Genomic DNA, 27,067 nt, shown 5'->3' with positions numbered 1-27,067 from the left:
ATACCACTATTTTCTGTACTATTTTATTCTCATTTCATTTTTTAAAAAATGCTGGTTGGGACCCACTACACTGATTTCATAATCCTCTAAAAAGAAGTATCTTGAAAAACATAAATGAGTATCTTAAAACACTGACATTCAGGGAAGAGATTAGGCCCTAAGAAGGGTAGACTGGGATCCAACTGAGATGGGTTTTAAATATCAGCCTCTTGACAGCATATGACAAATGCTTCTTAGTAGCTCATAGTTTCTTCTATTCTGTATTCTTCACATTCCTTGGCTGCTGGCCCCTTTCTCCATCTTAAAGCCAGCAATGTAGCATCATCTCCAAACCTCTATGCTTTTCTTTTTATATTGCCTTGTCTCCCTCTGATCTTCTGCCTCTGCCATATAGGGACCCTCGTGATTACATAAGGGCCCTACGTATAGTTGATCCCAAGTGTTTCTCTAGAGCTCTTAATTATTTCAGTGGTTCTCAACCGAAGGTGATTTTGTAGCACTGGGGACATTGGGCAGTGTCTGGTGCCATTTTTGGTGTCACAACTGAGAGGGAGGCTGCTACTGGCATCTAGTGGGTAGAGGCCAGGGATGCTGCTGCTAATCATCTTACAGTGCACAAGACAGCCTCCCTCAATGATGAATTACCTAGCCCAGAATGTCAATAATGCCAAGGTTGAGAATCCTGCTCTCTGCATCTTCCTCAGTCAGCTGTGTCCGGTGGTATTCAGTTTCTTTTGAAACCCTTTCCCAGTCATGTCCTCCTGTGAGGTACTATCCAGACATAGTTTATCTTCTACTTCCTGGAGTTTATTTTTATAGGTGCTTTCATGTTCCTATGAAATTAGAAGAGAAACTACCCAAGCCTACACCTGGTTTCTTTCTACCCTTGCTGCAGGGAGCGACCTTTGGTCAAGGCTGGTCTCTGACGGGTATGCATATTCCTAGTAATGAGTCATGGGATGGAGGTGACCAAGCAAAGCTAAAGATAATGTAGTAGTCACTCTTAATAAATGTAATAGTAAACACCATACAGGAATGATTAACTTGATTGCTTGGATTTAAAAATGCTTGCTAACTGCCCCAAGGCATGGCTTCTTTAATCGAACTGCCACCATCAGTACCTCCCATAAGTTTTAATAAGCCAACGTCTTTCCCTGCTGGAACTTTGGGTGACTTTGGAATAGGTAAACAATACACACAAGCCCTCTCAGATTTGGGGTGACCGTGTTACACCTCCTTACTATGCTCTGTGCTCTAAAACTATGCCTCTCCTACCTAGTGTAAAACTTCACAAGCTCTTGCAAGCTAGACTTGTGATAAGTGATGGCTGTATTTAAAAGAGGAGTTTATTAATGAACCTGAAAGAGGTGGCTGGGGATATGTGAAAAGATCTTGGCACACAGTGGCCTATTCCAGGCTGCCACTATGAGTCAACTAAATAATCAGAGCTGTAAATTGTTTCAAACCTCCAAAACTGCAGAGTAGCTAATCTCTGTCGTCCAAAAGTCTGCTACTTTAGGTTATTAGATTTAACTGCAATCAGACTGAGATGGAGATTTGTGTGCACATTTACTGTTATATGCCATTGAGACCAGTGGCTGTGAGGGTCTGAAGGAAGAAGGATAAGACAGAAGGAGGAGTTAATTGCAATGTACTCACAATAAAGTCCTCAACTGATCTCATGGGAGCACTGGAGCTGCTGAAATGGTCTTGCAGAGCTGACTTGCCTTAGCCAAAGGGGCTGGGCTTTTAGCAGTTGGATGCAGGATGTCCTTGGAGAGGATACATGACTTCGGGTGAAGCAACTCCCTCCAGCTGGTGGCAGTTCTCAGAGAACAACTCAGCTGAATGCTCATTGCAGCAGAGGAGGGAATGAGCACTTGAGTCCAGATGGATGTGTATCAGAGTATCCACCACAGACACCACACTTTCTCCTTTACTTTACCCCACAATCCACATACCCAGCCTCAGTATAAAAATATCACTGAAACTATGATTACTGAAAGCAATTTAGTATGGGGGTGATGCAGAGGGCAGGTCTTTAGTGATGTATTGTTAAGTGCTTAAGAGTCATGTGAAGTAGTTCCTCTCTGGGTGACTTGAGAACCAACTCACTGCATAGTTCAGTTCATTTGCTTTGCTTTCAACTTTTAGGGGGTCCTTTTTCAAAATTTAACTTTGTTTACTAAATATGTACTTACTGATATATTTACATGATCCTAAAACAAGTGACATTCAGAGAAGTCTAGCTTCTGTCCTCAACCTTCTGTCCTGTTTCTGCCCTCTCATTATATCTTTTAAAATTTATATTCATTCTTCCATTAAAAAAATGCAAACTTGTTCTCCTCTTTTCTCAGACAGCTGATGGCATATTGCAATGATAAATTTTATGTCAACTTATCTGAGCAATAGGGTGTCCAGATATTTGGCCAAACATTATTGACAGTGTTTCTGTTGAGGGTGTTTTTGGATGAGATTAACAGTTAAATTCCCAGACTGAGCAAAGCAGATTGCCCTCCCTAATGTGTATGGGCCTCATCCAACCCGTTGGAAGCCTCAATAGAACAAAAAAGGTCGACTCGCCCTTGAGTAAGAGAGAATTCCCTCTGCCTCACTGCCCTTGAACTGAGGCACTGGCTTTTTCCCGCTTTTAGACACGAACTGAAATATTGGCTCTTCTTGAGTCTCACGCCTTTGTACTGGAACTACACCATTGGCGATCCTGGGTCTTCAGCTTGAGACTAACCCTGCAGACCTTGGAACTTGTCAACCTCCTCAAATGTGTAATCTAATTCCTTATAATACATGTCTTTTTTTTTGAGTTGGAGTCTCACTCCATCGCCCAAACTGGAGTCCAGTGGCACGCTCCCAGTCACTGCAGCCTCAACCTGCTGGGCTCCAGCAATCCTTCCACTTCAGCCTTCTAAGTAGCTGGAACTACAGGCGCGCGTGCTACCATGCCCGGCTAATTTTTCATTTATTGTAGAGATGAGGTCTCGCCAAGTTGCCCGGGCGGGTCTCGAACCCGCAGGCTCAGGCAATCCACTCACCCTGGCCTCCCAAAACGCTGGGATTACAGGCTGAGCCACTGAGCCTGGCCTAATACATGTCTTTGTATATCTTCTACTGGTTTTGTTTCTCTGAAGAACCTTGACTAACATGCATTCCATATATACTTTCTTCACATATATGTGTGTGTGTATATACATATATATTTAAAAGATTTTGGATTTACCTTCCAAAAGCTACAATATATAGTTCCTATTTATCTTGACATTTCATAAGCACAGCTGTCTTAAAATATATATTTTTTGAAAGGAAGTCTCCCTCTCACCTCAATTTTGTTATATTAAACACTAAAGTTTTTTCAGGTAAAAAGCTATTTCCATTAGTACAAAAACTGGAATTATAGTTGGCCCTTTAACAACATGGGTTTGTACTGCATAGTTCCACTTACACAAAGATTTTCTTCTGCCTCTGGCACCCCTGAGACAGCAAGCCCAACCCCTCCTTTTCCTCCTCATCCTACTCAGCGTGCAGACAATGAGGATGATGATTCACTTCTATTTAATGAATAGCAAATATATTTTCTTATGATTTTAATGTTTTCTTTTCTCTTGTTTACTTTATTGTAAGAATACAGCATGATATATAACAGTGTCAACTGACTGTTTACATCAACAGTAAGCTAACAGAAGTTAAGTTTTTGAGAAGTCAAAAGTCATATGCAAGTTTTAGACTTTAGGAAGTGATCATCGCGAATGCCCATGTTGTTCAAGGGTCAACTATACATCAATAAACATACAAAATAACCAACATAAATAATATTTAACTCTACATTATGTTTGTCAAATCTCCTAAAATGTGTTTTTCTTAGTGTCTTCTTTCCTTGAATCCATTTTCCTGTTTCAGTCTTCACTAATTCAGGACTGCTGCAAAGTTATGTTTCTGAGATTCACCAACATCCTATAACTTTCCTTCATCTTTCTCCTGTGCTGTATCTATTGGTACTAGATCTCTTGTCCTTTTATAATGTATTCCCTTGCATGGGTGATAAACATCTTTCAGTAGCTTTCTGAGGAGAGAATGAAAAATACATTGCATTATGAAAGTATATTTACTATACCTGCACTCATAACTGAAAATGTGGCTGGCATGAAATTCTGGGTTGAAAATTATTTCTTCTCAGAATGTTTAAGTCATTTCTCCTTGTGTTTGGCTTCAAATGCTGATTCTGGATCTTCTGTAAGTGATGTTTCTATCCCTTCCTCCCCAAAGGTTTTAGTCTCTTTTAGAATTACAATGATGTACAATGATGTCTGAAGGTGTGTCCCCCCAAAATGCACAAGCTGAAACCTAATCCCTAATGCAACAGTAATAATAGGAGGTAATTAGGCCATGAGGCTGGAGCCCTCATGAGTGAGATTAGCGTCCTTATAAAAGAAACTCCAGGGAGCTCATTTGCCCCTTCCACCATGTGGAATGCAGCAATAAGATGCCTTCTATGAGAAATGGGCCTCACCAGACACTGCTGGTACCTTGATCTTGGATTTCCCAGCCTCCAGAACTGTGAGAAATAAATTTCTGTTGTCTAAAGCTACTCAATCTAAAGTATTTTGTTATAGCAGCTAAGGCACTTGGTATGGGTCTTCTTTTCCTTAATTGCTAGGCACCTAGTGGGCCTTCAATCCTATAGAATTTTCTGTGAAATACCTTTGAAACATCCTAAACTGTCTGCTAAAGTATTCAAAGGGAGATGCATTTATTTCACTCACAGGTACCAGGGTGGTGCTAATTTTCCCTCACCTCCATATTGTGCATGCATGAGTACCAAGAGGGTCCCCACAACATTCTAGCTTGGAGAGAGGTTGCCAGGCAGGGAGCAGGTTATAGCTAGGCAATATCCAGTTGTAGTTGGGCAAAGCTGGCCAAGACCATGAAAATTTGGTTGCTATGCCATGAAAAATTAGTTGGGCAAAGCTGGTCAAGACCATGAAAAATTGGTTGCTATGGCTGAAGTAAGTGGTTGACCGAGAGCATTTTGAGGTGACAGGAGGAGTCTGATATACTGGGGATAGTGATGCTTTTAATTCTTTAAATGTTTTCCCTATTAGCTTGATTATGTTGCTTGTTTTGGTCTCTACCTTTCATATTAGCAGCTCTCCTCAAATGTTTGCTGATTTTTGGCTCTGCTCATGTGTGAGCCCCTCAAAACCTTATTGGAAAGCGATGTGTGCATGGGAGAGGGTTTTCAATAGAAGGGCACAAGTGGAGGATAATATGGATGACCCATATTAATAGGGAACCTGAAAACATCTATTCCCCTAGAGAATAAGTTAGTATCTCTGACCTGAGGACAGGGGAGAGTGGATTATAAATCTGTCTACCAACAGTCTGGGAGCTGAGAGGGAAAGTGGGCTGAGATACCACCATTCAGAAGGTATTTAGGGTAATCTCCTGGTTCTTAGTTCAGTACCATGCCCTCAGCTGTGTATCTGCAGTCTCCTGCAGGGTTGAAAGAAAGGCAATTGCTAAAGTCTGTGATTTGGTGAAGGGGATATGAGTCTATCTGCTTCCACACAGACTTCATGGTAATTCTATTTTTAGTTCCACTGGTACCTCCATTTCCTAATGTCTATGTGTGTTCTGGGATGCAAATCCACATGCTTCCATGATTATTCCATTAATTTCAGCTTCCTTGGGTTTGCTCAGTTATATATTCAAACACACTCATTCACAACCTTTCCAGCCTCCCGAATTTTGAAGCTATTATCACCTCTCTGATTGGTTTTGTACATTTGGGTCTACATCACTAAAAAATTCTTTACTGTCACTTTATTGCAGTTACACAAATGTGAATAAGTGTGTTTAATAGCCCATATTTAACTGGAAGTTTCTGCATTACTTCTCAAAATACCAAAAAGTTTAAAAAAGTATTTAAAAAAAATTTTTTTTTAAATTTTATTTTAAAGATGTGGTATACAATTCTGGGTTAGGTATACAATTCTGGGTTAGGTATACAAATGGTCATTGTAGAGATAAAGTTTGGGCCTCATTTTGATCCCCTCTTCACCTGGTTTGAGATCAGTTACCCTTATCGATGAAGTGTGCTCTCCCCTGGCAGTTTCCCATTACTGCCAATCCCTTTCTTATAGTATTATGATAATTGTTCAGTGTCCACTTATGAGTGTAAACATATGGAACTCAGTTCTTTGTTTCTGTGATAGATCACTGAGTATTATAGACTCTAAGTCCATCCAAGTTGCTTCAAAGTTCATAATTTTGTCCTTTATGGCTGCATAATATTCCATCATGTCTGTGTAGTACCACTTTTTAAAAAAAATCCAGTCCACTTTCGATGGGCAGCATGGTTGGTTTCATGTTTTTGCTATTGTGAATAATGTTACCACCCACAAATAAACATCGTGAGAGGTTGACAATCAGGACATTAAGGAACTCACTCTCTCTTGTCCATTCTGCTACTGGCTCCTTGCTGTTTATTAAATACTTCAAGCACACCACTGTCTCTGGGCCATGCCATCTGCTATTTCCTGTCTAGACTGACTCTGGCTCCAGAAATTCTCATGACACCCTCCCACTCCAGATCTCATTTTACACAATATGCTATGAAATACACTTCTCTTGATGTGTGAAATAATTGGGTTTTGGAATAATTTAACGAGCTTCCGAATACTGAAAACACGAGTATAAAATAAGTCAACATTAACAGCTGCTAAACAGTGATAAAATATATTTTTATTTACTTTGTTGAGTCAGAGGGTTGTAAAAAAAATTATTGCTAAAGTAGTTATCAGACAAACAGAAAGGTGCTTTAGAAGTCCAGTTACCTTGGAGTTTATTTAAACTAAGAGAAAAAGGTCATAATGTTTTCATGCAATACATACTTGGTTTTTTAAATAACAATTTTGTGACAAACAGCAGAAGGAATTAAGGAATGCTGTACTTGTGATCCATACAAAACACCATTTTAGGTTGTACATAATTAAAGAAAACCTCAAACACTTTTCGAAATACTGTAGTAGCCAATACATAGAGGCTTGCCTTAGGTGGGCATAGGAATGCAGTTTAGAAAAGAAAAGAAAAAAAAATCACATAGTAACTACTCAATTTCTTTAAAATCACCGAGAAAGAAAAGAAACATTGATCTTTCATACTGATTTTACACAACTTTCTATACAGTACCTTGACTTAAATCCAAGAGCAAAAGTTAAGACTCTCCTCCGCTATTTTTGGTAAACAACTGCATGGTAAACTTAGATGTCTTTTCCCCCTGGATTTTACCTGGGAGTGGCCTTTTAAATTTTTTACTTAAAAGAGGGCAGGTTTGGCACTTTTATACTGATGTCACCAATGTTAATATTTCTTGGGATCTCAGGAAGATTCATATTCTTTACAGCAGATACAGCACGGGCTGGAGCTCCTGCTAAGCCAGCCTGTATACAGAAGCAAATAAAAGAAAAAGAAATGTACAACTCAGGAGTAGCTCATCATAAAACACTTACAATGGAAGACAATGATAAAAGATTTTTATATAACAAGCTTAGAGACCAGATGGTAGTTTGAATTGGTATGGAATGGTTACTTTGAAATACTAATCTATAAGGAGAAAACAGTGACACATTAAAAAATACAGTGAATACATGCAATGATAACAATGTAAAGATTAAAATACAGATTATGTACTACTACACAATATTCACATGACAAAAGCTAAATCTTCACCTACATCTTGATTTAACTGACATAAGCACAAAGCATAATTTACATTAGTTTCCTTATTAAATATCTCTTGCAACAATCATGATAGATTTTCTTTTGCTCTTAAATGGTATTTATGTGCTGTGAAATAAAAAATAAATGTAATAGATCATGCTTGCATAATTTCTTTACTCAGGGCTAAGCCCTAAAAACATTTTAAGACAAAATCAGTTTTTAAAATTGTGAGGGCTCTTTAAACTTTTCTAAGAAGTTTTAGAACACTTAAAAAAAAAAAATCAGGCTTTTATGTGAAGCCTCAATCCAAAGAGAATAGTTCTGCCTAAAGAGGAAACTACAAGAAGAGGATCATTCCAACCCTTCAATGCTTTAGCAAAAATATAATGATTAAAATATTTTGTCATATAAAGTAGATTCACAATGAATGCTCAGTTTACAGTGTACAAATTAGAGAAATGACAGCATAAATGCAAGAGGTAGTATATATAAATAAATGGATTCTAAAATTTCCAGTAAGTATCACTAAGTATGTAACATTTGGCTTTTCTCTAGTAGGAAAATTTATAATTTTTGAAAGAAAATAAAGGAAAAATGTATATATATAATTTTTCTCAAATGGTTACATCAATAGCCTTCATATTTAAGGTTTAATTTATATACCAATTGGATTTTACTAATTTTTATTCAGGCTATAAAATAAAGCAAAGCCAATAAATACATCTGAGTTCAGTGGCATCACATTGTACAAAAGTAGACAGGTAACAAAAACAAATCATCTACTTTGTTTAGATCATATATATATATATAAGACAATGCCCATAAAATCAGAAACACTAGTTTTAAGGTTCCTTTTCATAATTTTAGTTTTTTCTCTCATGTAATCCTACCTTTGTTAATTAAAATAAAAATAATAATAAAGCTGTTACCTGAGAAAAATCTTGACTGATACAAAATAGGCCAGTGTAAACTATTTGCTGAATAAAGGACACAAACATTGTTAAGCAATAAAATAAAAGCCATGGATTATCAATTAAGAATTGGAAATAGTAGAAAAATTAGTAAAATAGTATTAATAATAGATATGTTCTACACAGGCAATGATAAGGGTGATATGGATGAATAACTCCATACCCAATTAAAGACTAATTAGAGCTGGAGAATTTGATTCTTATAATTTAATGAAGCTTAGTTATTTTTGATGTACAACTAAAAACTTGATTGCCCTCTACATTTATACCTACCTGAAGCAATGAAATTTTTGTTATACCCCACTTCCCTTCTACTCTCCCAAGAGATACAACTAAACAAAATTTAGAGTAGCTGTATGTATCATATTCAAAAGGATCTTTAATTTGATCATTTCAAGTTAAAAGGTCTAGTCACCAAAATTTAGAATGGTTTAGGATCAAAGAAAAATACTTCAAAGAGGTTTACCAGCTTATAGGCTTTCTTTTACCAGGAAGTATGCTGTCTTCCAAGGGAATACAAATTATTTTACAAAACTGCAGACATCCTGGAACTATTATCATGTTTTAGATAAGAGAATTTTGTAATTTTTCTAATTAGTAGACTGATTTGTCACTATTTTTTTACTTTGAAATTTCCATAAAGGACAGATAATGAGTAGACTATAGAAAAGTATTGAGAAAATATTTGAATATAAATATTTTAATACTCATGAGTTATTAAAGGATTATTGTGAAAGAGAAAAGAATGAGAGCACATGTGTCTGTGTATTTTACTGGATGTTATGATTACATTTATAAATAGTAAACATAATTTTTCAGTATTAAGCTAAATCTTAGAGATTTCTTTTCTATAATATGCTGTACCATGAACAGGTAACTAAACTAAACTTAAGCAAAGAAAATGAGAATTTAAAGAAACACATCCTCTTAAATTTCATTAGATTAAGTTGTTTGTGACCAAATATGGTGTCGATTGGCTGCTAATGAGAATACATAAAGTCAATATAGCAATTGCTTTAAATAGCATACATATGCTTATTATATAAAACCAAACAAGTAGCTTAGTACAACAAACTACAATTCTTCTAAACATAAGCAGCAAGCCATAGACATGCAAAGGATGGGAACTACTCAGAACACGCAAATGAACTAGGAGAATCAAATTATTTCTCAAGCATGTTCAATACTTCTGTGTAGTATGTCATGAATTTAAATGGTAGGGAATTTTAAAGCTGTAATATGTACTTTAAGTTTTAATTAAACTGATATTTTAAGAAATCAGATTCTGCAGAATACAAAATGTAAAGAAAATATGACAAGGATGGTGTAGCAGTAAGTAGATGCTTAAGTATAAATGTTTATATATAAAAACTTAAGGCTTAAAAAAAAGACTTTATGTTACTCAGATAGTCAACACCAGAATGGCTAGAACACAAATTCATTTTCAGACTTTCATGAAAGTGAAGTCTGAAACATTTTTATTAAAACATGAAATGTAAAAGAAGTAATTTGTCATTAGGAAATTAGTTTGCTAACAAAGAGGTGTAACATAATTTTCATCTTGGTTAAGATTTTTTTCTCAGTAAGATATACTCAAACAACAAGATAACTTTTAGTAACATTTAGCTCTTCAACACTAAAATTTACAGAAATGAAGTTGACCTATCTTGCTAGTAGTACAGTAGTCCCCCCTCATCTGCGGCTTTACTTTCCAGTTTCATTTTCCCACGGTCAACCGCGGTCCAGACTGGTGAGTACAGTACAATATTTTGAGAGGGAGACACCATATTCACATAACTTTTCTTTTTTTTTTTTTTTTTTTTAAGAGATAGGGTCTTGCTCTGTTGCCCAGGCATGCAGTACAGTGACATAATTACATTACAGCTCACTGCAGCCATGAGTTCCTGGGCTCAGGTGAGCCTCCCAGTTCAGCTTCCCAAATTGCTAGGACTACAGGAACACACCACCATGCTTGACTAATTATTATTTTAATTTGTGTGTGTGTGTGTGTGTGTGTAGACAAGGTCTCATTATGTTGCCCAGGCGAGTCTTGAAGTCCTGGGCTCAAGTGATCCTCCAGTCTCAGCCTCTCAGAGTGTTGGGATTATAGGCATGAGCTACAACACCCAGCCTCCCACAACTTTTATTACAATACATGTTATAAATGTTCTGTTTTCCTATTAGTTACTGTTGTTAATCTCTTACTGTGCCTTATTTATAAATGAAACTTTATCATAGGTATGTATGTATAGAAAAGACAAAAGGTATATACAGAATTCAGTACTATCTGTGGTTTCAGGCCTTCACTGGGGGCCTTGGAATGTATTCCCCACAAATTAGGGGGTACATTGTATATATACATTTTAAAGTGCAAAAATAAGACATTTCTGATAGTATAGCACAATATAGTTCTTAATGATTTAATATTATAGTTGACACAAGCAGAAATAAAAAGAGTGAGATTCTACTGGAGAAATAACTTGTTTCCATCTATATTATACTTGAGGACCATCATGGCAGGTAAACCGCAGCAACTACACTCATAAAAACAAACATATGAATCCAAAGCAGTTAAGAGTATGAATTGGATGAAAGAATGAAGTACAGTATATAAAAGGATGGTCATGTTTTCTCTCCCATGAGATTAAAAAAATTAACGGAATTAAGAGAAAGAAAACAAAATGAAGTCTGCAAGTATACCAAAATGAGGCCAAACAGATAGAAGACTTATACAGACATACTCTTGGAAATTTCAAGCACTTGAATCACAAAGATAGTAATGGATGGATATGATTTGTTTTTGATTTTGTTTTTAATTTGCCAGACCCAAAAATAAACAAAATATGTGCAAGCAAAACTGAAAAGGCAGCATCACTAAAATATATTTCAAAGGCTCTGAAAGCTCCCTTTTCTTCATGCAATAAAGTTAACTTTCTTGAAGGGAGAAGGAAAGTACTACTTTCCTTCTGTTATTTATTTCATCTAAGACACAAAATACCATCCTACCATCTTAAAATATATTTTTCAAGTCTGAAGTGTAGCATAATAAGATGGTAGTTGGAATAATCTGTACATACTAAAACCTTTACCCACCCTTCCTGCTGGAAGGTGCTATATGCACATTCATAACTTTGACCTAACAGCAAAGTGAAAAAACACCAACATTAATAAACACAGTATTAAATGGTTTCAGACTCAAAATCATTAACAAAATAATGACAGATTTTGAAAGCATATTTTGGAATAGAAAATTTCAATTTTTAAAATAATTTCTGAATATGAAGCAGAATAACTTAATCTGGGTATTTACAACAGGCTTGTTCTTTGCTTTAAAGGCAGTGTTTTTAATACAGCAATTATAAACAGATTTAGAAATGCTGATGACACTCCTCTAATGAGTAAAAACAATTTTATCAAAATTAGAATGTTGAAAAATTTTAAAACCTTCCAAATTACTAATCATTTTATATAAAGTATCTTCATTTATAGTTTTAATTTTCACATAGAATTTACCTGTGTGAAATAAGTATAGCAGACTAATGACTTTTATGGATTTATTATTACTAGTTTTGATCATCATTAAGTGGCCTCATCATAATTTTGTAGAAGTACAAAATGAATGTGCATGTCAAGGCAGAAAAGTAGAACCAATTCATAAACTGACCTTCCAACATCTGTACCTTAGGACCGCTTTTGTTATTCTCTGCTTTTTGAGAATAGAAATTTGATTTTTTTTTAAAGGTCACTTACTAGTTCTAGCAATGGACATTAACAGACCTAAGTGATTAGTGGTTCTTTGTTAGAAAATAGCAGTTTAACATAAATTATATACTAGAACACAGAAATTGGCAGTGATTTCGACCAATGGAGTGAATGAGACCACTATGCATTTTCCATGAGGAATAAAGTAACACGAACATGGAGACCAAAAGTAGTACACCTCCAGGTTCATGATATAGATTAAAATCTCAGATAAGATAAAAAGTTACCTGTATATTGCTACTTCTCAAACACATTCAGAGAATAATAATTTAGTGGTTTAAAAGCAATGCCAAATTCTCAGGATATTTGTCCAATTAGTAAGGTGGGTAATCTAATTTCCTAAGTTTATATATTTTTTCTTCTATAAAACTCAATACATTATTTTCATGTTGAAATGTCAAACTGAAGGCCTATATACATTTTTTTTTTCCTGACACGGTTTAGTACAAAAGTTTCTCATCACCATTGACAAAGAACTTTTTAAAAAAGTAATCTACACTGTAAATTTATGATGTGAAAAAATATACAGGAAATACCAGAAGAAAAAATTACTTTTGTAAAGCTAGGAGTCTATCAAAAACATTTCCGTTATTTGCTAATACACTTGGCAAAAACATTCAGGTTTTTAATTCAATATTGAATAAAATGTCATTCAATATTTTATTGATTCTGATTACGACATGTTTGGAAGCCTACGTTGTTTTCAAATCATTTTGGATTACTCCACAGAATGAGTCACATCTGCTACAATGAAATCCCGCTGAATTTTGGTTAATATATTTAATTCTATTTTTAGAGCATTTAGTTCAAGTTTTAGAAGATTTCTGGTCTTTCTATTGTCCATTATTAATATGCACCTACAGGTCAAAACAGTCATTCTGTTAAGACTTTGGAACTGAAAACCATTTGGGGGAGAAAGAGTACTATTTAACAGTCACTATTCTAAGCCTTCACTGCTTTCCACTTTGTATGCAAAACTCTGAAGGTTCAGCTTTTGGTTTTTAAATTCACAGTTTCTAAAACCCAGCAGGCAATTTCATGTTACAATCCTAATTTAGAGGTGGAAAAAACAAATCTGTGAAAGTTAAGATTGGTTCTGCTATATGAAGCTCAAAATAAACTCTAAAGTTTTTATATACAAAGTAAATTGTCATTTCTATAAATGCAATTTGTCAGTTAGATGACATGTTTTAAAAAAATTTAAACTTTCCTTTTACAATGCAGGCAGACAGAACAGAACAAACATGACATTAATGATATACTAGTAAAATACACTAAGTCCAATAAAAGATGAAGAAACTACAAGGAGAAACTAGAATGGAAAATAGGCTACAAGGGACTATATGGGTTCATTAACACAAATAATTTTTGAGTCTGGCCTAAATAATTAATTGCCTTTGACATCATTTTGCTTTCCCTTTGTTAAAGTACATTTTTCTCAAAGTCAGCAATACCTTGTCTACCTGTCCTGTCTGGGAGACTGAAAGATAAAGGTCTGTAAGAGAGAAGAATGGAAAGAGCTAGAAAGATCAGGATGTTCAGGAAAAAAGAGGACTGACTTATAAAAAGTAGTGACTAAATTCAGACCCAGAATAACATGAAATACATAAGAGCTAACAAGTCTCCCCAACCTTGCCCCTCTACTTCTACCCCCAGGGTGTCCTTTTATTCTTAGACAGCTTCCTGGGTGCTTCTTACATTTCCCCCAAATCCCACCAACATCCAAGTTGGAACCCGCCTCTTCCAAGATCCCAGTGTTAAAGTAAACCATTTTTCTGACAAAACATAATAGATGAAAATACATTCCGAGCATATCTTTGTTTCTCCTCTCTTTAAGGATCTGGGAGATCTGTGGTTCTACCTGTCTGAGTGTTGGGAATTAAAATGGCTCATTTTCTTCCATCACCAGAAATATTCTACCTTTAGGTCAACATAGAAAATCTTTTATTTCTAGTTTTATCCCTAGATAAAACTATGTTGTTTTAAAAGCTGTGTCTTAATTACACCCAGGTGATTTTTAAAAGATAAATGATATTCCTAAAATAGTACTTAAATGAATTGGTAAAATACAAAAACCAGTTCTTTTCATCAATCATGACATTCTGTATTTTAATTATGTCTTTCTTGGTAAGTTTTTGCTTGTATTTTAACTGAAATTTAGTAAGAGTCAGGTTAATAAAAGTTTATACTTTGTTTTTAAATCATTTTGAATTACTCTGCAGAATCAGTCACATCTCTGGTAGACCTAGCCAACTCAAGCAACATGGAAATGAAACTTACATGAAAATTTTTGACATTTCATTGTGTCTGGAATAAAGCTAGTAGCCTTCCAAATATACTAAAAATTGCTGAAAAATTACTCAAAAATCAACATAATTTTCAACACTTTAAAAATATAATCAGGACTGAATGACTTTACTTTGTCTGAAATTCTATTTTATAACAAAAATATCAGCAGATATTACATGTAGAGAAACACTTGATAAATACATAACTTTGTGGTTTATTCCCAATCAGATTTAAACATACTTTCTTGTAAAGAACAAATAGCAAATCTAATTTGGTAGCAGGTAACAACTGATTATAGGTTACAAGATGATCAATGGATAAACCACAGAAATATTCACCAGTACTCTAAACTATTTTAAATAGGATTTCTTCTATGAAAGGATTTTAAGTTATAGTATAAGTATTTCCATCAAAAATGTAAATTCTGCATTTTATTTCCCTTTATAGATAAGAAAAATTGCCTCATTAACAAAGTTTTACCAGACAATCAAAAAGTAAATAACCATTATGCAATTATTATAGGTCCTTCATGACTTTTTGTCAATATTATATATTATACATTAAGGAGCAAAATAAAAAGAAGTAACACCACCAATGGAAAAGAGTTAAATACCTGCAAAGGTGAAAATTCCAGACAAATAGTCAATATATGTTTAAAGATGATTACACAGAATTCACAAATTACCATTTATCCATTCATTTTAGACCGATTATTAATGTACTGTATCACTGTTTGTCCTTGGCATTTAAAACCTACAACCATACAGTTTTGTAAAGCAATATTTAACAAATTGCACACATTTTAAGTTATCATTTTAAGACTTTAAAAAATATAAGACTTAGAGTAAATCTCTGCTATACTAAATAATATGCTGTAAGTTAGTCCTTTTCCTTGTGCTAAAACAAAGTTTTCTCTATTAACTTAGTTTCTGTGTTCCCTTTTTAAAAACCATTTTTAAAAAACTGGCTACAGAACATATAAAATACATACTATTACTTAAGAAAGTCATAGTTCTTTATTACCATTATAGGCTTTTCCTTTGGGAAATTGGTAGGGATGGTAAATTAAGATAAGGAAAAATGTAAGACTGTTTTTTAATTTAAAATAGAACATTGGTAAATGTTTCCACAGAAAGCTTCCACTGTTTCTAACCCTCAGATTTCAGGTTTATTCATCATCTTGCATTTCAATTCAAATGAGAACAGAATTGCATTAAACTGAGCCTTTAAAATGACAAGATAAATTTTTCAGAACTCACCTTTTGTAAATTAATGCCAGTGTATTTTTAATACCTTGCTATATTTATTTTAAATCAACCAAACATCTGAACCTATAAACTATTCATTTTTTTCAACATTTGCTATGGTAATAAACAATCAAAATAATATGAACTTGAATGGTTCAGCAAGAGCACCTGCTCTGATATTCATTCAGCCTAGTACTTGAGGGAAGAGTCACTAAATTCTTTTTTTTTGAGTTGGGATTTCACTCTGTTGCCCAGGCAGGAGTGCAGTAGCACGATCATAGCTCACCACAGCCTCACCATCCTGGGTCCTAGGCTCAGGCAATCCTTCTACCTCAACTTCTCCAGTAGCTTATAGGCATGTGCCACCACACCTGCTTAATTTTTAAATATTCTGTAGAAAGGAGGTCTGGCTGTGTTGTTTAGGCTCGTCTCAAACTCCTGAGCTCAAGCAATCCTCCTGCCTTAGGATCTCAAGTGCTGGTATTACAGGTGGGAGCTGTCACGCTCAGCCGAAGTCACTAAAATTCTAAAGTGGGGTTTTATACAATGCTGAAGTTCAGGTTGGTTCTCATTCACCCAATCTAGGTTGAATCTAACAGCACAAAATATAACAAACCAAATTATTTATCTTATAGAATGCAATAAAAATCATGACACATATATATATATATATATTAGTGTACATAAAATATGTGCCTTTACTAAATTGTCAGTAACCTTTGGGAAAGAGTCAGAATGAAAAGATTAAAGTATTGAATTTCTTTTTTTGAGTCAGAATCTCACTCTGTTGCCCAGGATAGAGTGCAGTGGAATGCTCACAGCCACCACAGCCTTGACCTGCTGGGCTCAAATGATCCTTCTGCCTCAGCCTTCCAAGTAGCTGGAACTATAGGCATGTGCTACCATGTCCGGCTACTTTTCTGATCTCTTGTACAGATGAGTCAAGTTGCCCAGACTGGTCTTGAACACCTGGGCTCAGGCAATCCTCTTGCCTGTATCTCCCAAAGTGTTGGGCTTACAGGTGTAAGCCACCACAACCTACCTGAATTTTTTTTTTGAATGTACATTCGGACTTGCCAAGCACCTATTCTAACTTAAAACATTACATCCTCATAAGAATTCCATTTCTTTCTCCCCTTTCCAGAAATAGTTTTGTAACACTAAGTTTATTTATCTTTAATTTCTCTGTTATTTTTATCAGTTCTAGGATTTCATTGACAATTACCGACTGAAGTTTTACAATGCAAATATTAGATTTCATTATTCAAATAAACAATCCTTTTTTAAGCAATAGGAAGTTAGAATTGTACTTATTACCCAAGGCAGTTATGGCTGTGGCTTAAAGAAGACCACACAAAGCTATCTGGTGGATAGTAGTCAAAGAATAGTTAACATACTAAAATGTATATATTCCATTTTTAAAAAACCAAATAAGCATAATGGTTGTACCTAAAAAGTGATACTGAAGGACAAAACAGTGAAAGCTACAAATCATGCATACTTTATGACCATGCTTAGGACTTTCCTTAACTAGGGCATTTTCCATTCTTACCTCAGATTTCTCCAGTTTATTTTGTGCATCAATTTGTGTAACAATCTCATTCATGTTTGTCTCCAATACCATTCCCCCCATCACCATTTCTGCAAGAATATTGTGAACCTAAAGGAAAAAATAATATACAATCATAAAGAAAATTCACTACAAGTTTCGTGATTTTAGTAGTTTTGTTTCAGACATTTCTGTGTATATTTTACAAGTATGAGTGGTAAAAATAATTTGGAGCCAGGGCTCATAATCCACTTTCATCATTTCTATGACGAAAGCCCTAGGCCAGCGGTCCCCAACCATTTTGGCATAAGGGACCTGTTTTATGGAAGACAATTTTTCTACAGAGGGGAAGGGGGAGGAAATGTGCAGTCAGACCCCACTGCTAATGTTAATCTGCATTTGCACTCCTCAGCACTAGCATCACAACCTCAGTTCATCAGGCATTAGATTCTCATAAGGAGCAACCTAGATCCCTTGCATGTGCGGTTCACAACAGGGTTCGTGCTCCTACAAGAATCTTATGCAATGCGGCCACTGATCTGACAGCAGGAGGAGCTCAGAAGCAAGCGATAGGTGGCGGCTATAAAAACAGATGAAGCTCTACTCGCTCACCTCCTACTGTGCGGCCTGGGTCCTAACAGACCACAGACTGGCACTGGTCTCATGAAGAGGAGAAATTTAGAAGTTGAATGTAACATGTCAAATGCTAGAATTCATATTCTCAGAGTAGGTAAGAATTTTTGCAGACTCACTAAAAGAAAGAGGATGATAAAAGACCTCCTTCTAGCTCAGCCCTAGCCCATATAGTTAATATATTCTAGTATTTTACTTCATAAATTTTATTTAAAGTAGGATTTTAATAGAATTAAAAGAAAAGGTGACAACATGCTTATAATACAATTCATCTTTTTTTTTTAAGTTAGAGTCTCACTCTGTTGCCCAGGCTGGAGTGCAGTGGCACACCTATCCCAGTGTTGACCTGCTGTGCACCGGCAATCCTTCTGCCTCAGCCTTCCAAGTAGCTGGAACTATAGGTGCATGCTACCACGCCCAGCTAAAATTTTTGATTTATTGTAGAGACAAGGTCTCGCCAAGTTACGTGGACTGGTCTTGAACCCAAGGGCTCAGGCAATCCACTCGCCTTGGCCTCCCAAAGTGCTGGGATTACAGGCTGAGCCACAGAGCCCAGCCACAAAAAATCTATTAAACTGCTTTGATGTTCACCTAAAATAAGAACTCCATGATTTATCTTCTTTTTCTGAATGTTTGTACATACTTAAATGTTTAAGAAGTAGTAAATACCTGTTACAGGATAACGGAGATTAATGAACAAGACAGTTGATCTGGAAATTAAAACATGATCCCTCAACCAACTCATCTTCAACAAAGCCATCAGTAACAATCATTGTGGAGAGGAAATCACATTTAGCAAATGGTGCTGGGAAAACTGGCTAGCCACATGCAGAAGAATGAAACCTACTAATCACCATATACAAAAATCAACTCAAAATGGATCAAGAACCTAAATATAAAACCTCAAATTATAAGAATTTTAGAAGAAAATGTAGGGAACACCCTCAAAGACATCAAAGTAGGCAATAAATTCATATCCAAGTCCTCAAAAGCAAATGCAACAAAAGCTAAGATAGACAGGTGGGACCTTATCAAACTGAAAAGGTTTTCACACAGCAAAAGAAACCATCAGGAGAGTAAAGAGACAACCCACAGAATGGAAAAAAAAAATTTGCAAGCTATGTATCTGACAAAAGTCTAACATCTAGGGTCTATGAAGAACTCAAACGAATTGAAAGGAAAAAAAAAACCTGTTAAAAAGCAGACATAGGACATGAACAGGCACTTCTCGAAGGATGACATATAAACAGCCAACAAACACATGAAAAAATGCTCACATTCACTAATCATCAAAGAAATGCAAATCAAAAATATAATGCGATACCACCCCACACTGGTAAGGAAGGCTATCATTAATAAGTCAAAAAACAAGTGCTAGTGAGACTGCAGAGCAAAGGAGACGCTTATGCACTGTTGGTGGAAATGTAAACTAGTTCACCTCTTTGGAAAGCAGTATGTTGATTTCTCAAAGAATTAAAAGTTGAGCTTCTATATGATCCTGTAATCCCTCTCTGGTCATATGTTCCTTATGACCAGAGGAACATAAATCACTCCACCAAAAAGACAACTGCACATGCATGTTTACTGTGGCACTATTAACAATAGCAAAAATAATGGAACCTACCCAGATGCCCATCGAAAGTGGACTGGATAAAGAAAAGGTGGTACATATACGTGATGGATTATGCAGTCATAAAGAAGAACAAAATAATGGCTTTCACAACAACTTAGATGCAGCTGGTGATCATCATATTAAGTGAACTATCACAAAAACAAAGAACTGAATATCACATGTTCTCACTCATAAGTGTATCCCAATCACTGGTCACACTAGCACAAGTGCTGGATCAGAAGATGCTGGACACTGCTAGGGGAGGGAGGGGGAGGGAGGGAGGAGGATCAGGCGCATATGGTAACACACTGAGTACCTTGGTCCACCACTGGGGGGGGAGAGGGTCAGCTCCACCTGCCTGCAACCTGCTCATGTAGTAAATCCCCACTTCTACCCCACAACTCAAAAAGAAAAAAAGGTTCTATCAAGATGAAAAGCTGGAAAAAAAGTAGTAAATACCACATTAACAATGTATTCCTACTACTCTTCTTCTTTTTATTTGCCCTATTTGCCCAACTGCATAGTTTCTTATGGACGCAGACTATAACTTCCAAATTTCATTTTCAGGTTTTTTAAAGTTAGTAATATAGGCAAATGACTACAAGTTCAAGTCATACAGAAACTTATGTATGAATAATAGTCTCCATCATACTGCTCTGTTACTAGGTCTCTCTATCCAAAAATAGTTAGCTGCTTTATGCTATATGTTATATATACTTGTTTTGTGTGTATATATGCATATCTAATTTACACAAAAGAGATCACACTATATACATTATTTTTACAGTTCTGCAAGAAAATAAAAAATGAACTGAAAGTTAGAGGCTGGAGAGAATGAGGAATTAGGAAAATTATAAAAGAGACTTGTGTCAGATATACATAAAAGAACGATCAATAAACTGCATTGGTAAGACCAAATGAACAAAAATACAAACATTTAAAATAGTAAATCTATTACATGTTCTCACTCATATAATGGACCTTGAACATCCATACTATAAGAAAATGACTGATGGTACTGGGAAACTATGGGGGGGGATGGGGAGGGAGATGGGATTAACAGTAGCAAATATCTGTCTAGGGGAAACACCTCTTATCAACAGGGTGCCTGAATGAAACGTAACTGTATACCTAACCCTTAACTGTACCCCACAACATCATAACAAAAAATATTTTTTAAAAAAATAGTGAATCTACATTAATTATCATACACTTAAAAATGTTTATAGATTCCTGAAAAATATAAATAACTTATTAAACAAACAAACAAACAAACAGTGGTATAGACAATATCTATGATACAGTCCTGCTGAGGTTTACAAAAAAAAAATTACACACTTGGATATGTCCATAAAATTTCTGGCAAAGCACATAACAACTTTTTAATAGATAGTAGCTAACTTAAGAATGGGACTGGAGAAATAAGGAAGAATGGAGACCTACCTTTTATTTTACAGTTTTGTTTTGAAAATTTTTAACATGAGCTTGTATTACTTTTAAAAAGCTTGCTAAAAGTAAAAGAGAAATCATGGCAGTAATTCAGAGAAACAATATAAAGGCCTAACCTAAAGCAATGGTTACACACATATTTAAGTTAATTATGAGGCAGCACAAAGGTGCTGAATATTCCTTGGTGATAAGAGAAGATAAGCATGCTACTTTCCACTTGTATTTAAAAAGGTAAGAAATCTTATACATGTGGATATGCAAAACCTGGATACCTCTGCTAAAAACAAATTAAATGAATTCTGTTATTTTATTAATATGTATAATATATTACAAAGCATGCTATGAATATCTAATAAATATTAAATACACTTTTTCCTTCAAAATCATTTATATCAATTAGGTGAAAATTTAAAAATTACAGAACAAAGTATTTGTTTTCAATAGTTTTCACTATCTTGTTTTCAGTAAATCATCGTTTAATATTTATTATTAGTGCTTCAGACAGCAACATCCTAGCTTTAATAAAATCTACACAGTCACTGAACAGTAGAATGAAGATTAAATCAGAAATATTTCACTTTGTAATAGTTACAAACCATCTACTAGACAGAACTAAGCATCTAAAAAAGAAAAAAAGGAAAGTCTAGATTCCTTTCTACAGATTGTCACCTGTTTTCAGAACATAAAAGTTACTTTGCTGTAATTTATTTTAGAAATGAAGTTCTCTGCATCAAATATTTTTAAATTAGATTATATTAATGCCTGACTATAGGGGTGGCCAAGTAAAATATGGCACATTCATTGTAGGTATGCATAGATATGGAAGGATCTAAGGACAGAGAATTTTAATAAAGCACAGAACGCTATGTGAAAACAAATTCAACACTCACTGAATCAACAGAAGCATGTGTACCTTTATAAATAGTCTGGAAGCCTACCTAGTTAAATTGTTATGAGAGATTACTTCAGGAAAGCAGTGTGGGATGGGGATGGGTGGATATAAAGAGGGCACACGGTAAGAAAAACCCTCATATTTAGTCATATGGCTTTCAGCATTGTTTGACTTTGTTTGCTGTTCACAAATGACAAAATGCACTTTTTGTGCTATATCTTGACTGTGGCGGTGGTTACATAACTATATACATTTGCCAAAACTTAGCTAACTGTATGTTTAAAACTGCTGACTTTTAATGCATATAAATTATGCCTCAATAAAGCCAAATTTAAAAAATCACAATTATACTTTTTGCTAAAAATTTCAGATTATTTTCAAACTATCTTATTCAATGGTTTAATCATTAACAAACAATCTTACATTATACAAACTTAATACTGAAAAACAAATCAGCACATTATAAAAGTCAAATGTCCTCCTTCTGAATCCCATATCCCTAACACCCACATAATGTGAGTTAGAAATCACAGTCATTCTTCCTGTCTCACCTTCAGCTTTCAGTAAGCCATCAAATCCCACCAATTTTACCTTTTTCCATCTCCATCTCAGTGGCTTAGTTCATTTCTTTCTGGACTATTGCAATAGACTCTTCATTGATTTTCCCATCTTTAGTCTCCCAGCCTACCAATCCAACCTCTACAACACAGGAAAAAAATTATCTTGCCAAAAAAATATACAAAGCAACAATAAGGCCAATAAAAACTTATTTAAAAACATTATACTACCTCAGAATAAAGTCCAAAGTCATGGCACTAACAGTTCTTCAAAATTAGGCCTCTTTATCAATATTAATCTCTCCTCACAAAAATAGCCTGTATTTTATATCTCTGCCAGTATGGCTATCCTCTCCTTTTCTATGAAATATCTACTAATTCTTTAAAATCCAGTTTTAACGTAATTTCCTCCATTCACACTCTCCTGGGTAGAGGTAAGTGGTTCAGCTGTGTTCCTATTAACATGCTGTACATACTATTTGTTAATGCCACCTTTCCCCCCTTAGATGTAACTCCTCTAGGGCAGGATCTGAATCTTTTCCATCAAGCAGTACCTGGTCCATGTATAAATAATTTATGAACTGAATAATAAATAAAGGGAAAATAAAAGAATTATTAACTAAATCCATTACCATTGATGCTTTTTTTAAAAAAATAATAAGCTTTAAGGATTGGACAACATCGAAATAGTACCTTGTCTACGTGGAAAATCAAATCCAGTTCACAGACATTTTCAAAACATTTGTCTAATGTTTCCACAAATACCTACAGAAAAACAAAAGAAAAAAAAGTTTTTGAGGATGGTGTGAGTTCATTAAAACCAGTTATTTTCAAGGTAGGCAATTCTTAACTGTAAAGAACTTTTCTAACTCTATTATCACATTTCTCTTTTTAAAATTAAAAATTGTATTAAATGCAAAAAGAGTGGAAAAAAAGAACAGACTATTCTTCAGGTAAACTACTTTCCAATACTAAGTATACAAAACAAAAGACTTTTTTGAAAATAATAAAACTAGAAAAGTCTTAGCATCATTACTTACAAAACTACTTAAAAATTCTCAACTCAGAATCCTTATCTTTTTGCCAAAAAAACCCCCAAAAACCTCAGTGGAGATAATTATCAAGATAGGTAGGTACAGTCCAAGTACCCACCATATCTCATGTACCCAGTAACTTTAAATTACCAAATCAGTATAAAAGACCACTAAAAAAAGACCACTTATGAAAAGAACACAGGCTTTGGAATCAGACTTACCTTGGTTCAAATCCTAGCTTGAATAACTTTATATGACCTTGTGTGAGTATGAGTCACTTCAGCAGGTCTGGGTTGTTCAAACCCTACACATTGCCACAAACTACCTGTTTCTAGCTCTTGGGTAGCTCCTGAGAACTAAGCTGACATTCTGGAAAGTCATCCGATTAGAATGTTTTTGTGTGTCTTGTCTTGAACCAATGCTAGACCAGCACAGCAGACAGTTTATGCCAATAGTGTGACTTATGGTGACTACTTGTTTTTTCTCCAGGGTTCTAGAACTTAAGTAACTAAAGTCAGTCATCCAGACACTATAAGCCTATGTGACTGTCCCCCAATGAAAATCCTGGGCATCTAGGCTACAGTGAACTTTCCTGGTTAGGAATGCTTTGCACACATCATTATATATTTCCAGGGGAATTAAGCATGTTCCGTGTGAAGGGAATTAAGCATGTTCCATGTGAACTTTCTTCCTGAAAGTTTGTAACATGTTTCTTCCAGACTTTGCCCCATGTGCCTTTGCTGATTGTACTCTGTATCCTTTCATTATAACTATAAAGCACAAGTATAGCAACTTCTGAGTCCTGTGCATACTAGCAAATCATCAAAATGGTCTTAAGAATTCCTGACACAGACCTTCAACAATTCATCTTTTAAATTCCATCTTGCATACTTGTCACTATTCTATTCTCATTTCTATTCCCACCACCACTCTCAGTGGTAACCTTCACAGATAAAGTGACCATACAAATTCTCATCCAAACTGGAGTATTAAAAGGGAACAGCTATTAGTAATTATCATTAAAATAATAATAGCTTGCAATGTTATCACATTGTAATAACAGCCTAGAACAACAGACACAAACTAGGACTATTCTAAGCAAACTGAAATGTGTACTCATCCTATTCACAGGTGATCCTGTGGGGAATGGACTGAAATCTAAACAAGAGGTTTCTTGCTATAACTGCTATTTAGAGCCAGTTTACACAGATCCACAATTCAAGGTTCCTTCATGGCATCATTGTTAGACAGATAAGAATGAAACAATATGGATATGTAACTACACTTGACCTTTAAACAATGCAGGGATTAGGAGTCCTAAACCCTCAGGATAGTCAAAATCCACATATAACTTTGACTCCCTAAAAACTTAACTACTGATAGCCTACTGTTGACCAGAAGCCTATAGATAACACAGTTAACACATATTTTGCATTTTGAAAAAAGCACAAGGTTTATATACTTGCTGGTGTAGCTGCAGCAACAGCTTCATGAATTTCTTGCGGATATCCTCTTATTTTACAATGAACCTTATACTGGATTCATTTATCTTGAAATGGGGGTAGTTGTGACTTGTAGACCTCAACTTAAGGGGCATATCAAGCAGTTCAACTTTTTCTTCTAATGTCATAACTTTTCTCTGCTTCTTGGGAGCATTTCAGCATCACTAGTGGCACTTCCTGTGGGTCTCATGGTATTATTCAAGGTTTACAGTATTGCAGCAAATATGATGAAAAATACACAAGAACCAGGAGAGATCAATCACTTTTTACTACAATACGTAATTTAATGGAGGGACAAACAGGAGGTGGCTTTGAAATTATTACAGTAGTACCAGTAAGTACTACAGTTAGGACTTAATGCTACATCTTTATGTTTGTTTGCATTTCTCTTGACTGAGAATGGCACTATGTAGTCTGTGTTTGCATATGTTTTAACAAATTTTAACTTTTTATGATAGATTTATGTCTATTTTTATGGAAGTAATAAAACAGTATCTACCTATATTTTATGCACTTACATATTTTTCTTAATTTTTTTGATATTTCTAGGCTATAGAGTTCAGCTCTGTAGTTTTTCAAATTGCTGCAAATCTCCAAAAAACTTTTCCAGTACATTTAATGAAAAAAAAAAATCAGCATATAAGTGGGCCCACACAGTTCAAACCCATGCTGTTCAAGGGTCAAACGTATATGACTATAATCACCACTGTCTTAGACCAAGGGTTGCAAACTTTCTCTGCAAAGGACCAGACAGTAAATATTTTGGCTTTGTGGGTCATACAGTCTAGCACAAAAACAGCCAAGGACAATACATAAATGAATTAGTATGGCTCTGTTCCAATAAAAGTTTATTTACAAAAACCTGTGACAGACTAGATTTGACCTACAGGCTGCAGTTTGTTGACTCGACTTACCAGTCGCTGGGAGAAATAATAAGTCTGTAATAACGAAGAATATATACAGTTTTACTCATAATTTCATTTGTGAGAAGAGGGTAAGTTATTAAAATGATCAAGATAGGGCACACCTAGGCGTGATACTGTGAAATATATATTTGATTTTCATCCTTGTTGATGCCACACAACTCCTGGGATCCTTGGAGTCTCCAAAATGATAAATCTCTTTCTGTATGCTGATGAGATGACTGATGGTGGGAGCACCTAGGTGGCCTCAGGATGGGGGCTGATTGCCAGAGAAACTAATCAATGATTAGAGAATTAGAAACTTAAGCCCCACCTCCAAACCTCCAGGGTTAGGAGAGGTGCTGAAGTGTTAAGTTGATCACCAATGGCCAATGAGTTAATCAATCATGTCTACATATGAAGATTCCATAAAAGCCCAGAAGGCCTGGGTTCAAGGAGCTTCCAGAGAGCTGGATGTGTGGAGGTGCCTGGAGAGTGGTGCAGTTGAGGCGGCATGAGAGCCCCACACCACATTACTTTGCCCTATACATTTCTTCCATCTGGCTGTTCATCTGTATCCTTTGGAATATCCTTTATAATTAGTGGGTTAACATGTTTCTGGAGTTGTGTAAACTGTTCTAGCAAATCAACAGATCCAAGGAGTGGGTCATAAGAACCCTAATTTATTGCCTTTGGATCAGAAGTCCAGGTCACAACTAACTACTTATAATTGGCACCTGAAGTGGGGGGCAGTCTTGTGGGGTGGTGCTCACAATCAGTGGGATCTGACACTCTCTCCAGGTAAACAGTGTCAGAATTGAATTAGAGGACAACTATAGCTGGAGAACTGCTTGGTGTATAGGTGTCCACCACATACCTGTGGTCAGAAATATGTTGCATCACTGTAGAAGTAGAGGAAAAAAAAGTTTGTTTT

General features: G+C 35.3%; 1 protein-coding gene across 8 annotated transcripts in view; it reads right to left on the bottom strand.

Moving 5' to 3' along the window:
• Positions 1-6,736: 6,736 nt before the first annotated feature.
• Positions 6,737-27,067, bottom strand: part of AP3S1 (adaptor related protein complex 3 sigma 1 subunit) — a 64,204-nt gene continuing 43,873 nt past the window's right edge. For 6 of the 8 annotated variants that reach the window (XM_021706053.1, XM_021706060.1, XM_021706056.1 and 3 more), the window contains 3 exons: positions 23,389-23,460; positions 17,556-17,663; positions 6,737-7,454 (listed from right to left, as the gene is read on the bottom strand). In XM_021706053.1, the coding sequence (XP_021561728.1) occupies positions 7,326-7,454; positions 17,556-17,663; positions 23,389-23,460 (309 nt within the window). In that variant the 3' untranslated portion in view covers positions 6,737-7,325. The remainder of the gene's footprint in view (positions 7,455-17,555; positions 17,664-23,388; positions 23,461-27,067) is intronic. The other 2 variants (XM_021706059.1, XM_021706057.1) reach the window with 2 other exon arrangements.

Source organism: Carlito syrichta, unplaced genomic scaffold (genome assembly GCF_000164805.1).
Source record: "Carlito syrichta isolate Samal-C Ts95f unplaced genomic scaffold, Tarsius_syrichta-2.0.1 Scaffold315096, whole genome shotgun sequence".
Taxonomy (NCBI): domain Eukaryota; kingdom Metazoa; phylum Chordata; class Mammalia; order Primates; family Tarsiidae; genus Carlito; species Carlito syrichta.
This window is presented reverse-complemented; position numbering and strand designations above follow the sequence as displayed.